The 12,205-nt window shown below is 30.8% G+C and overlaps 2 protein-coding genes across 2 annotated transcripts; both read right to left on the reverse strand.

Moving 5' to 3' along the window:
* Nucleotides 1-385: 385 nt before the first annotated feature.
* LOC137809396 (uncharacterized) lies at nt 386-973 on the reverse strand. Its single transcript, XM_068610515.2, has one exon. The coding sequence runs from the start codon at nt 971-973 to the stop codon at nt 386-388; it is 588 nt and encodes a 195-aa protein (XP_068466616.2).
* Nucleotides 974-10,148: 9,175 nt separating this feature from the next.
* LOC137809397 (BON1-associated protein 2) lies at nt 10,149-11,134 on the reverse strand. Its single transcript, XM_068610516.2, has 2 exons — nt 10,997-11,134; nt 10,149-10,839 (listed from the first exon to the last, which is right to left on the reverse strand). The coding sequence occupies exon 2, from the start codon at nt 10,806-10,808 to the stop codon at nt 10,266-10,268; it is 543 nt and encodes a 180-aa protein (XP_068466617.1). The 5' UTR covers nt 10,809-10,839; nt 10,997-11,134; the 3' UTR covers nt 10,149-10,265.
* Between the last annotated feature and the right edge of the window lie 1,071 nt (nt 11,135-12,205).

Consider the following 12,205-nt stretch of genomic DNA (forward strand, 5'->3'; position numbering starts at 1 on the left):
GAACCCGAATGTTACCTTTGGCAGCTACCTCCAGTGTAGTATCGTTACCAAGTTTGACAGTCTTGTGGAGTCCTTCTTCATGTATTTCTGTAAACCAGAGCTTATTTCCCGTCATATGATTACTGCACCCAGAATCAAGGAACCAATTCTCCATTTGGATCGGGTGGGTATCTTCTTCATATGCTACCAACAGAATCTCATCTTCACCTTCGGGTACCTCTTCAAACGTTGTATAATGAGCTTGTTTTGTAATAGCAGGGCATTCGGATTTAAAATGGCCCAACTTATGGCATTGAAAACATTCAATGAGTGCCTTGTTGAAATACTGTCTTCCACGACCTCCTCTTCCACGTCCACGATAGCCGCGACCACGACCACGATTTTTTCATGTGCTATCATCATACGTGACTTTCAGAACTTGTTCCTCGGTTTGAGAATTCTGCATGCGTTGTTCATGAACAAGTAGACTGCCATGGAGTTCATCAAGACTCAGGTGGTTCAGGTCATTGGACTCCTCAATAGAACACACGACATAGTTAAAGTTTGCAGTTAAAGATCTGAGTATCTTGCTAACCACTGTGCTGGAATCCATTACTTCACCATTGGATTTCATTTTGTTAACGATACTGAGTGTACGTCCGAGGTAGCTATCAACCTTTTCCCCATCCTTCATTGCTAGTAGCACAAACTCACGTCGAAGAGCTTGGAGTTGAGCGCGTTTAACCCTTGTCGAACCTTGATACTTCTGCTGCATAGATTTCCAGATTGCCTGTGACTTGCTTTTGTCCAATATGGTTTCAAGAATTTCTCGATCAATAGCTTGAAACAAGAAATTTTTCACCTTTAGATCTTTTAGTTGTGCCTCGGATGCGGTCCGCCGTTGTGCCTCAGTGGGTGTAGTACCAAGCGTAGGTATTCCATCTTCCACAAGCTGCCACAGTTCCTTGCTGTGTAGAAAATTTTCCATAGTCATAGACCAGAAATCATAGTGCCCGTCAAACCGTGGAATGGCTGGTTGAACAAATTTTTCTGAGGTAGTCATGAGGTTGTACTCTGAAGCTAGATGCTCTCTTCACTCACTTTTGATCAGGCTCTTCACTCACTTTTGGTCAGGCCCCTTGCGGAGCTCTGATACCATATTACGAAGTGGACTTTAAGCCTAACTCAACCCCATAAAACCGGCTCATAGGGTTGAGGTTTGCACCCACTTATATACAATGAAAGGCTCTAATCTCTAGTCGATGTGGGATCTCCAACACACCCCCCTCACGCCGAGACTGCCAACTCGTGCGTGGGACTATATATTTTGGGTGGTCCGATAGCGGTCCGATAGCGGGTGGCACGATAGGCCCAACACAAACACTCGCTAGGATAGGCTCGAAATGGCTCTGATACCAATTGTTAATCTAAATATATGAAAGCACAGAGAAAGCTATGAAGAGAATACATGATTTATTCAATAATAGAAGCATGGCTTTATAGGCCTGTACAAACTGAAATGGTAACAAATGAAGCGTAAAATAAGCAACTACTTGGACCTAGTCAGTCCTATATGTTAGGACTGTTTATTGACTTATTAAAAATAGCTAACAAACTAAAATAGCTAACAGGTTCGTGGTGGAGGAGGAGAATCAGGTTCGTGGTGGAGGAGGAGAATCAGGTCCGTGGTGGAGGAAGAGAAGCTCTATGGTAGAGGATGAGAAGTAGTTCTACCATGGAAGAGGAGAATAGCTCTACTGTGGAAGAGGAGAACAATAATGAACTTTTTAGTCAAAAGTTAGAAAAAGTGTGAGTATTTTCCCGAGGTTTGAAAATACATCTTTGGAAAAGTTTAAAAAAAGATAATTTTTCTTTTTTTATTAAAAATATTTATATAAAATAAATAAAAATTAATTAATTTTAATTAAATAAATATTTAAAATTAAGAATATTTTTTTAAAAATTTATATGTTTAAACTTACACTTTCAAAAACTTTAAGAATTTAGTTATCAAATATATTAAAATTATTTTTTAAATTATTTTTTTTTAAAAAATTTAATTATATTTATTCATTGAAATTTGAGAAAATTTAAAATATTTTATTGATGTTTTACAATAAACATTTCAAACTTAATGAAAATTTAAAAAACTCCATTATTTTGATGAGATTTTAAAATAAATTAATGAAACTTAACAAAAGTTAAAAAACCTCAATTATTTTGTAGAGGTTTTAAAGTAAACCTTTGAAAATTAACTAAGGTTAAAAAACCTCTGTTATTTTGCAGAGGTTTTGAAATAAACCTATGGAAATTAACGAAGGTTAAAAAAACCTCAGTTATTTTATGGAGATTTTAAAATAAACCTTTGGAAATTAATGAAGGTTAAAAAAACCTCCGTCATTTTGCCGAGGTTTTAGAATAAACCTTTGGAATTTAAATAAGGTTAAAAAACCTCCGTTATTTTGTTGAGGTTTTAGAAAAAAACCTCCGTTATTTTGTTGAAGTTTTAGAAAAAAACCTCCATTAATTAAATCAATTCCTAAGGTTATGTTAACCTCCGCTAAATAACCTCCACTAAAACTTTTTTTCTTGTAGTGCGTATTATAGGTTTGAAAATTTCAAAGAGAACTAGAAGATTTTAAAAGAAAAAGAAGAATAAAACATAAGAATTGCTGTCCTGAAAATAATTGACTTACTATACTTTTTTTATCGTCTTTTAAATTTTTTAGTTTAAATTAATAATTCAATAAATTTCCTTCTCCTTCTAAATTAATACATATGCCACCCGCTTCATAAGACTTTATTGTTTTGAATCTTAAAGTTTACATGAAGCGTGCAGTCTAAAATCAACATTTTATTTGACTAAAACATGGAGGTTGACGTACAATACGAAATTTCCACAAAATAATGTGAACATTTTGTCACAATATATTACTATATTCAACCTCACTTTTCACAACTTCTTCACCAATATTCAAGGAATTTTTGTTTTTGGACGTAGGCACACCTCACCAACAAAATAAACAAATAAATAACAAATATTATAATTCATCAAATAAGTTTAGGTTAATTCCTCACTCATAACAATTTTAGTAGTATTAGGATTTGGAAGTGTGATTTCCAACACACTCCCACACGTCGAAATTGTCAACTTGCGCGTAGGACTTTAAATTTATGGGTGTTTTGATAGTGGCTCGATAGCAGGATGTACGATATACCCAACAAACTCTTGTTAAGATAGAGTAAATGACTTTGATACCATCTTAAGAAGTGGAGTTTAAGCCTAACTCAACCTTACGAAACTGACTTTTAAGATGAGGTTTGCTTCCAATTATATACTATGAATTGACCTTATCTTTAGTTGATATGAGATCTCTAACATGTAAGGTGGAAATTGTCCTTACTTATATACTTTAAATTGTCCTTATCCTTAGTTAATATAGGATCTCTAACACACTCATTTACGCCGAGGCATGAACATCTCTTACGTGTGAACTATATATTTAAGAATGGTTTGATAGTTGTCTGATAGTGGGTGACACGATAGACTCAATAAATATTGTAATGATAAAATCTAATACCACATATTAAGAAGTGAGTTTTAGCCTAACTTAACCTCATAATTTGACTTGTAAGGTGATGATTACCCCCACATACTATAAATTATCCTTATCTCAAGTCGATGTGAGATATCCAATAAGGATGGCAAAACGGGCACGGACAGATTGCCTATTCCAACCTGTTGACCCGCTTAGGTCCGCCCCGCATAACACGCAGCCCACGGGGCGCGCTGACACGCATAACTTAAAATTTAAAAATTTCTATCAGCACCTCCATATTTTCTTAATGCAGTCTCATTTCACATTTCAAAATTTTTACTCACATCTTATTACGCATGTGTCATGAGAATAATATTGTGAGACCATTTATCTAATGCATTTAAATAAAACAAAAATTAAATTTATTCAAAAAATTTATTTAAAATTATTTTTTTAATAATTTTTAAGAAAAGTATTTCTTATGCAGGCTAGCCCGTACGTCCGTAGGTCAATCCTTATGCGAGGTGAGCTAGAAAAATCAGTCCGCATATTCTTAGGGGTGGCAGTGCGGGCTGACCCGTTCCGCATAGGCCCACATTGCGTTTGGAGTGCAAAATGCGAGTCGGGTTGCCGCCCGCGCATGGAGTGTGAGATCATTTCATTGGTCTGCCTCGCATAAAAAGCCCGCGGGCCAACCTGCATAAGGCAAATATTTTTTTAAAAAAATATAAAATTTCAATAATTATAAAAAAAAAATTATTTCTGCTGTTGAAAAATTAAAATTTTATTTGTTTTAATTCATTTAATTAAAATAAAAATATGAATTCAAATATGAAAGTTGTTAAAAGGTTGTTAAAATATTTATTTTCTCTATATATGTATGTAAATGTATCAGAGTTGTTATCAAAGTTTTGCTACTAAATATTTTAATGAAGATAACTTTTTAATTGTATAAGAGTATTTTATTGAAATCTTCTCCTTATATTTATCGTCGAATAAAAAAAAAGTTTGCCCCATTTTAGGAACCAATCAAGAGAGGCAACTCCATTTCTCCATCCAATCGACCATTTCCATTTATCATCAATGTCTTCTAATTAAAGAATAAACTTTTTTTTCTTCTTTATGGAATAAACTCATTATTTTACCAATTCATCTACTTGATTTTCAAACCCATGTCTGAAGGATGTGAAAGCTTATTTATGTAACAATCATAAAATTTAAATCGAACCATAAACAAAAGAATTGTAATTTAGGTGTACGACTTATGCTTTAATCAAAATATACTAAAAGGTCAAACACTACTTCACTTTAAAATTAGAATTCTAATCAAAATTGTGCTACATTAACAATTTTGAATTTTTTTTGTTCATTTTCATAAATTTAAATGAAAATTACACTACTTTTGTATATTTTATAGAAATTTGGTGGAAAATTATTTACTTGTTTGGGATTTATGTGTTTTTCTATAACGTGTGGACTTTTTGACTTTGACTATATATTGAAGGATTACTCCATAGAATACGTTATCTATACGCTGTTTGGTTGGTATGATTGGGTATTTATGGTGTTTTCCTTGGAGATTGCATCAACCTTTGGGAACAAGTTTCCTCGTATCTGATCTGAAATAACAAAACAATTAATGTTGTTTATTGAGTAGTAATTTTCGGACAACCGAAACCAGGAAACACGTTTTTTTTTTCTAATGCATTTCATGACAATTTTTATCAATATATTATGAGTATGTATAAGTTTTCTTTTTTTATTTGAGGAAAAAATATATTAGTAAAATATATTATTTTTAATAATAATTATTGAGAAAAAACTCATCGCCAAAATCTAGTTTGTAAAGAGATGATTGATTCCATTTTCTTATTATTAAACTTATGTATAAATAATATAAAAAATAATTTGATAATAATACTACTTTAATACCAACTTAGATTTTTAATTTAAGTCTAACTTAATTTTAAAAATTAAAAATTAGTTCATAAAATAATGGGAAATAAGGTTATCCCATGGTGGAATCCAGCAATTTCAGCCTCTATCTTTTCTCTTTTGGTGATATGTTTATATGAATACATGCTTTAAAATACTTTTACACGGTCATTCATTTGATCGTAAAGTATCATATATAATAAAAAATTAATTTAATAATAAATGCATCTTAAAAGATTTTTGAACCTTTCTTCTAAATTTATTTTCATTGTTCTTCTTTCCTTAGTTTTTTTTGTCGTTTTTAGAAAAAAAAAGTCTTTGAACATTATTTAAACATCCAAAATTGATTTTCCTATTCTTTTGTAACAACTGGCGTGGGAGAAGAAGCTGGAGCTTCAGGTGCATTGTGACAAGTAGGAGAAGAATGTTGGTTTGTTGAGGTTCAGGTACATTATGACAAGTAGGAGAAAAATGTTGGTTTGCTGGAGGTTCAAGTGCATTGTGACAAGTAGAAGAAAAAGGTTGATCTTTGGACAGGTATGGGTAAGTCAATGTTAATAGTGGATAAAATAAAATACCTTGTAATGGAGGTAAGGATTGCATCTAGGACTGTTGGCAGAATGGAAAAACACTTTCATGGAAGATGACATCTCAACTTGTAAAAAAAGTGTCTGCATCTATATCAAATAATTTGTATGCTTTTTTATTGAGAGGATAACCAAGGAAGATGCACTGTCGAGCGCGTGAATCAATTTTTTTGTTCAGGTGAAACAAGGCAACCAACAAGATTTTAAGTGAGAAAGTGAAGGTGGGTGATCTCAAATATTTTTTTAGTAAAGGTGTTGGCAAGCTATTAATGATATATGTGGTGGTTAAAACGCATTCCCCAAAATTCTAATGGTAAATGGGACTGAAATAGGAGAGCTCGTGCTATTTGCGTTCTACTACTCCATTTTGTTGAGGAGTGACACAAGTGTGTTGACATTCAATACTTTTTTGAGAAAAAAATTATACATAGAAATAAATTTCAATCCAACGCGGATGGTTTTAATAGATGTCTGAAGTTGATTATGTGCAAAAATAATGAATGATTCTAAGAGATGTTGGGTTTCAGACTTGTTATTCATAAGAAATAACCAAGTACATCTAGTATAGTCATCGACAAAAAAAGTTTTACAGTTGGGATTTTACCAGGACCCCAAATGTCACAATGCAATAGATTAAATAGAGAATGAGATTTTATTGTGCTTAAAGGAAATGGTAGCCTTGTCTCTTTAGATTTGGGACAAATACTACAATTATTATGAATGAGAATGAGATTTTTACTGATAGGTAGTAAGGAAGATGCAAGTTGTAGACATGCCGGAGAAGGATGTTCGAAGTGCTTGTGCCATAAATCAGGGTCGGTCGAAATTTGAGATACGTGGTTTGGAAGAGGGAAAATGTAGTATAAGTCTGCGTATTGTTTACCGAGTCAATCATCTCCCCGTAGTCAAGTCCTGCAAACGCAACCATGTGGACATGTGGAGTAAAAACGACACAACAATTTCGTGAACTGATTATCTTAGTAATGAACATGAGATTTAAATTAAAAGAAGGAACACAAATAACATCTTTGAGAGTGATTTTGTCAATGAATTTAATTGTATCTGTAGATGAGATGAGCGCAGTTGAGCCGATAGACAGATTAACATTTGGAATAAATGATGATGAAGTGTGTGTGAAAAATTGTGAGGATTTACCGTGATTGGTTGTTCCGCTATCCAAAATCCATGGTTTCGTAAAAGCATAATTAATAGACGAGTTATGAGCAAACAAACATGCAGAGCTAACAAACGTAACACTTTTACCTGCAGAGCTAACAAAAATGTCACTTTTACCTGCAGAGCTAACAAAAATGTCACTTTTGTTGAGCGAGTAAATATCATTTGCCAATTGCTGAATTTGCTCGACAGTGAAGTCTTGTACGAGTATCAGACTATGATATAAGAAAATTATATATAAAAAATGATAAGAAAAAGAGATATTTCTTATTCTCTTGTATAATTTGATAATTAATATTTTCTTAATAGTATATGATTAAAAATTTGTTCTCTGTAAGAATGTGATATATATATATATATATATATATATATATATATATATTTAAGTTAATAATGATATTCTCAATTTGTTTTCTTATTTTTCGTTCCTTTATAGCTTTTCCTTATTTTTTAATTCTTTTTTCTTAACTTCTTCCCTCTAACATTAGTAATTTGTGATGGTTGATGTGCCCATTATTTTGTAGTCAAATAACATATAATATATAAATTGTATCAACAATTTTATAATATACTAATATCCATAGTACCACTGAACAAGAAATCTATCAAATCAAAAAACAACAACCAAGATTAAAGATTACACACATTCACAAACATGATACAAACACATAAACAAACACACTTAACACATACAACATACAGCTCTGCACATCCCTTTTTTACTTCATGAATGGTTCCAACCATGACGCTTTCAATCAAGATTTTTCCCAAAGAAAGTTGATTATATATATCTCATCAATAACCGTTGACAAGTGCTGATAAAAATAATAATTATAAGCAACTTATTTAATCTTCGAATCAATAGTAGCCACTTATCCTACAAGGTTATTGACGTATAGTGTTTTATTCCTTGTGAATTGTTTATCTTTGGATAATAGTAATGAGGATGTATTTTGATACTTTCATCCTCTAATACAACTTTTTATAACTTTTGTTATTTCAAAATTATCACACGCAAGATTACGCTATATGTGAACACGAAAAAACGAGGTTTGCTAATTAATGATATTACCATAAGCTTCTAGAAATCTTCCCAATGAACTTCACCATGAAACGGTAAAAGTCAAGCAATAAAGAGCAAACTGAAATAATTTATTAAGATATTCCATTTTTTTTATCAGCAATAAAAAATTATCTAGGATCATATGTTTAGATGTAAATTAATTAAAAAAAACTTCCACATATTTTATACAATTTTTTTTATATAGTCATAGATGAATAAATAAGGCAAGTGTGGTACACCAACCTGAGAAATCAATACGAATGATAAGGAATTCCATAGGAAACTGCAGAACATATAATATTCAGCTCAAAACTTGCTTTACGTGTTAGAAAACTTCACTCACGTCAAAAACCACTAGCAACGTATTTGCAAATTAAAGAGCTAAGTAACTACGAACAAATTATGTGGCAACAACAGAGAGCCTTTATTTGTTTCATACATTGGATCCACAAATTAAATAAAACATTAATTTTATTTTGTTCTGTCGTGTACGAGACTTTTTAGCTTAGTTCGGAGGAAAAGAATTGTTCATAAACTAGTCAACTAGTTCATCATATGTCAAATAGAAATGAATTATTACAGGACAATTACTCATAATTTACCAAGAAACTTTTACGTCGAAACCATTCAATTACATAGAAATCAGGAAATGTATAAAATTTTAGTTATAGTAAATGTATACAATTTTTATTTTTTAATTGAGGATAGTTTGAGTTTGTAGTTTAAATTGTAATATTATAAATTTGGACGATAAAAAGAAATAAAATTTTGGAATCCTAGTTATTTCTAGAAAGAGATATAGTTTTATTTTACAAATTAAATATGAAAGAATCAAATCAACCATGTGACACTAAATAATAATATTTAATAAAGATAATTATGATTTTATATATTTATTTTTTGTAATGTCAAGTTTGTATTGCTTGAAATGGTAAAATCAAACTATCATATCTATGTGAGAATTCAATTAAAAAATATAAAAATTTAAAGACTCAATAGAATAAAAATATTTAAAGAGAAATCAATTGAAATACTACTTAAATTTATGAGAAATTTAATATTTAATTAAGTCATTTTTCTATTTTCCATATGAAAACACATAACTAGATGACAATGCATGATAGAAAAATTAAAAAAAAAATAGTCAATTGAAAAATATAACTTTTTTAGATATTCAATAAATTTTTTTAATAGAAAGTTAATTAAAAATATTCTAATTTATGAAACTTAAAACTTAATTAACCTTAATTCTAAAAAGTATATTTTTAAAACATATTTTAACAATACAACTTCTTAATAATTAATATTTTTTATATATGATGAGAGTGAAAATGAGGATTGATGGTTGCAAGTGCTATTTTTTTTTAAATTACAACTAAATATATTGAATCATATTTTTTACATCCTTACTATCAAATCTATTTGTATAAAAATTATACATACTCATATATTATTTGTTATTAATATTTATTGTTTTTAAATAAATTATTCTTAGTAGTTCAGAATCTTGATCAACAACTCTATTGTGGTATTATATTTATATTCATAAGTATCTCAACATTTGCATGATATAAAATATGTTTTAATTATAAATGTACGTATATTTTTTTCCATCCTACGCTTTAACTATTTTTTTATCAGACGCTTTAACTTAATAAGGTTAGTTTGTTTTATGGATAAGTGGTGTTAATCCAATCTTATTTTAAATATTTTGAAATTATTATTAGGTCAAATTCACCATAGTCCTATCAAAACTTTGTACATGCCATCAAAATAAGAGATGAGAAAAGTATAATATTTGAATACTTTAGCAAAATTAGGGAAGAGAAATAAGCTATTTTATAGTAGAGACTGATATTCATAGATAAGTTACAATCAAACAAGATATTTAATTTCAATAACCATTCTTCTTTTGAACATAAACTCAAAGAAAAGAGAAAGGGTGAGGGGAATTGAAGGAGAACTCTACCTCCATAAGAAAAAACCTTAACAAGGAATGCCAATGACAACATTTCTTGGTTTCCTAGGATTGACATGAAACCCTATAACTCCATTCTCAATTTCTCTAAATTTCATCATCTTTATGTCTTTCTCTTGTTTTGTTTCTGAAGACAAGTTATTCATCACCCTTACTGAGAAATGAATAATCCCATTACGTCGACCTTCCCAATTCCTCAAACCGTAACAAAACATTTGAGACACACTTTCGGACAAAACATTATCGTTTTTGTCGATAAGTAAATCTGAAAGAGCAATCCTTGCTACCCCAACAGGGCGAACTCCTTTGAATTTCTTGCTTTGGACCTCAAAGGTAACAGACCTTGCATATGAAGGAACCTCTAACAATATTTTTTCATTCCATGCATGCATTCCATCATCTCCATTCACCATTTTAGTCGTGCAACAGTTCAGAGACTCGGCACGAACAACAACATATGCCTTCTCCGCTATTGAATTTCGATCTACACTTATATTTTCTCCCGACATAAGTGTAATCTCCAAGGTGAGTTTGTGTTGTTTTGCCGCCATATCTGAGTTTTAGAGCACGTACGTGACTTAACTGCACACAACTATGTAATTAATATACGTATATGAAAATAACTAACAGTGTGTAATGATATTGAGTAGTGTTTGGGATGAAAGAATTGGAAGAATATAAGGTGTTTAAATAGAGGATTTGTGTATGAAAAACTGAGGAAACAACATTTGCAACTTACAAAGTGCAAGGCTGTTTGTTACCGTGTGGTGTGTCTGCAAACGGAGAACAAGGGGTGTTGACGTTGACCACGGACTTTTCAATACGAATTATAAGGAACTCCAAAGGACACTGCAGAACATATAATATTCAGCTCAAAACTTGCTTTACGTGTTAGAAAACTTCACTCACGTCAAAAACCACTGGGAACGTATTTGCAAATTAAAGAGCTAAGTAACTACGAACAAATTATGTGGCAACCTCAGAGAGCCGTTATTTGTTTCATACATTGGATCCACTAATAAAGCTAATTAAATAAAACATTAATTTCAATGAACATTAGGTGAGAGTTTATTTTGTTCTGTCGTGTACGAGACTTTTTAGCTTAGTTTGGAGGAAAAGAATAGTTCATAAACTAGTAAACTAGTTCATCATATGTCAAACAGAAATGAATTAGTACAGGACAATTACTCATAATTTACCAAGAAACTTTTAGGTCGAAACCATTCAATTACCTAGAAATCAGGATCTCGGATGAGTCATTCAAAACCCAAGTCGCATGTTTGACACTTGTGTGACGGTTACACACTTTAGGATCAGATTTTGATCAGCACAAAGAGAGAGAGAGAAGGATGAATAAGATGCTTTTCTTTTTTAAATGAATTCTCTCACTGGAAGTATTATTCATATCATCCTTTTACAGTTTCAATAGTATGCAGGGAGGAAGATACTTAATTGTGGCATGTTTTAAAAGATATGCCTAGTTTTCTTATATATTTTATTCTTCTTTGGTGCAAATTAACTGATCAAGTAGTGTTTTTTTTGAAAACTTTCATAATTTACCAAGAAACTTTGAAATTAACAGATACTACACTTTATAACTTTTTTTTTATAAAAGTTGGAACACTATCTCATTTAATTTTATTTATTTAATGCTAATGAAAAAAATTATTCATATCATTAAAAAAAAAAATCGATAAAAATTCAAAAAAATTAATAAATTTATCTTCAGGACTCGCTCCAATCACCCAAATATATTGTTTGTCTCACATTTTGGTCTTCCCTAAGAATTTTTTCGAGGAGTTTGACTTTAAGAAAATTATATATGATAATTTTAGACTTAATTTTACACGTCTTATAAATTTGTATTTTTTAATTTATTAAAATTTTGTTTGACTGAGGATTTACATATTTCAATCAAGTTTCTGACGTTTTACGTTTATTTTGTATG

Source organism: Phaseolus vulgaris, chromosome 2 (assembly GCF_051622355.1).
Source record: "Phaseolus vulgaris cultivar YP4 chromosome 2, ASM5162235v1, whole genome shotgun sequence".
Taxonomy (NCBI): domain Eukaryota; kingdom Viridiplantae; phylum Streptophyta; class Magnoliopsida; order Fabales; family Fabaceae; genus Phaseolus; species Phaseolus vulgaris.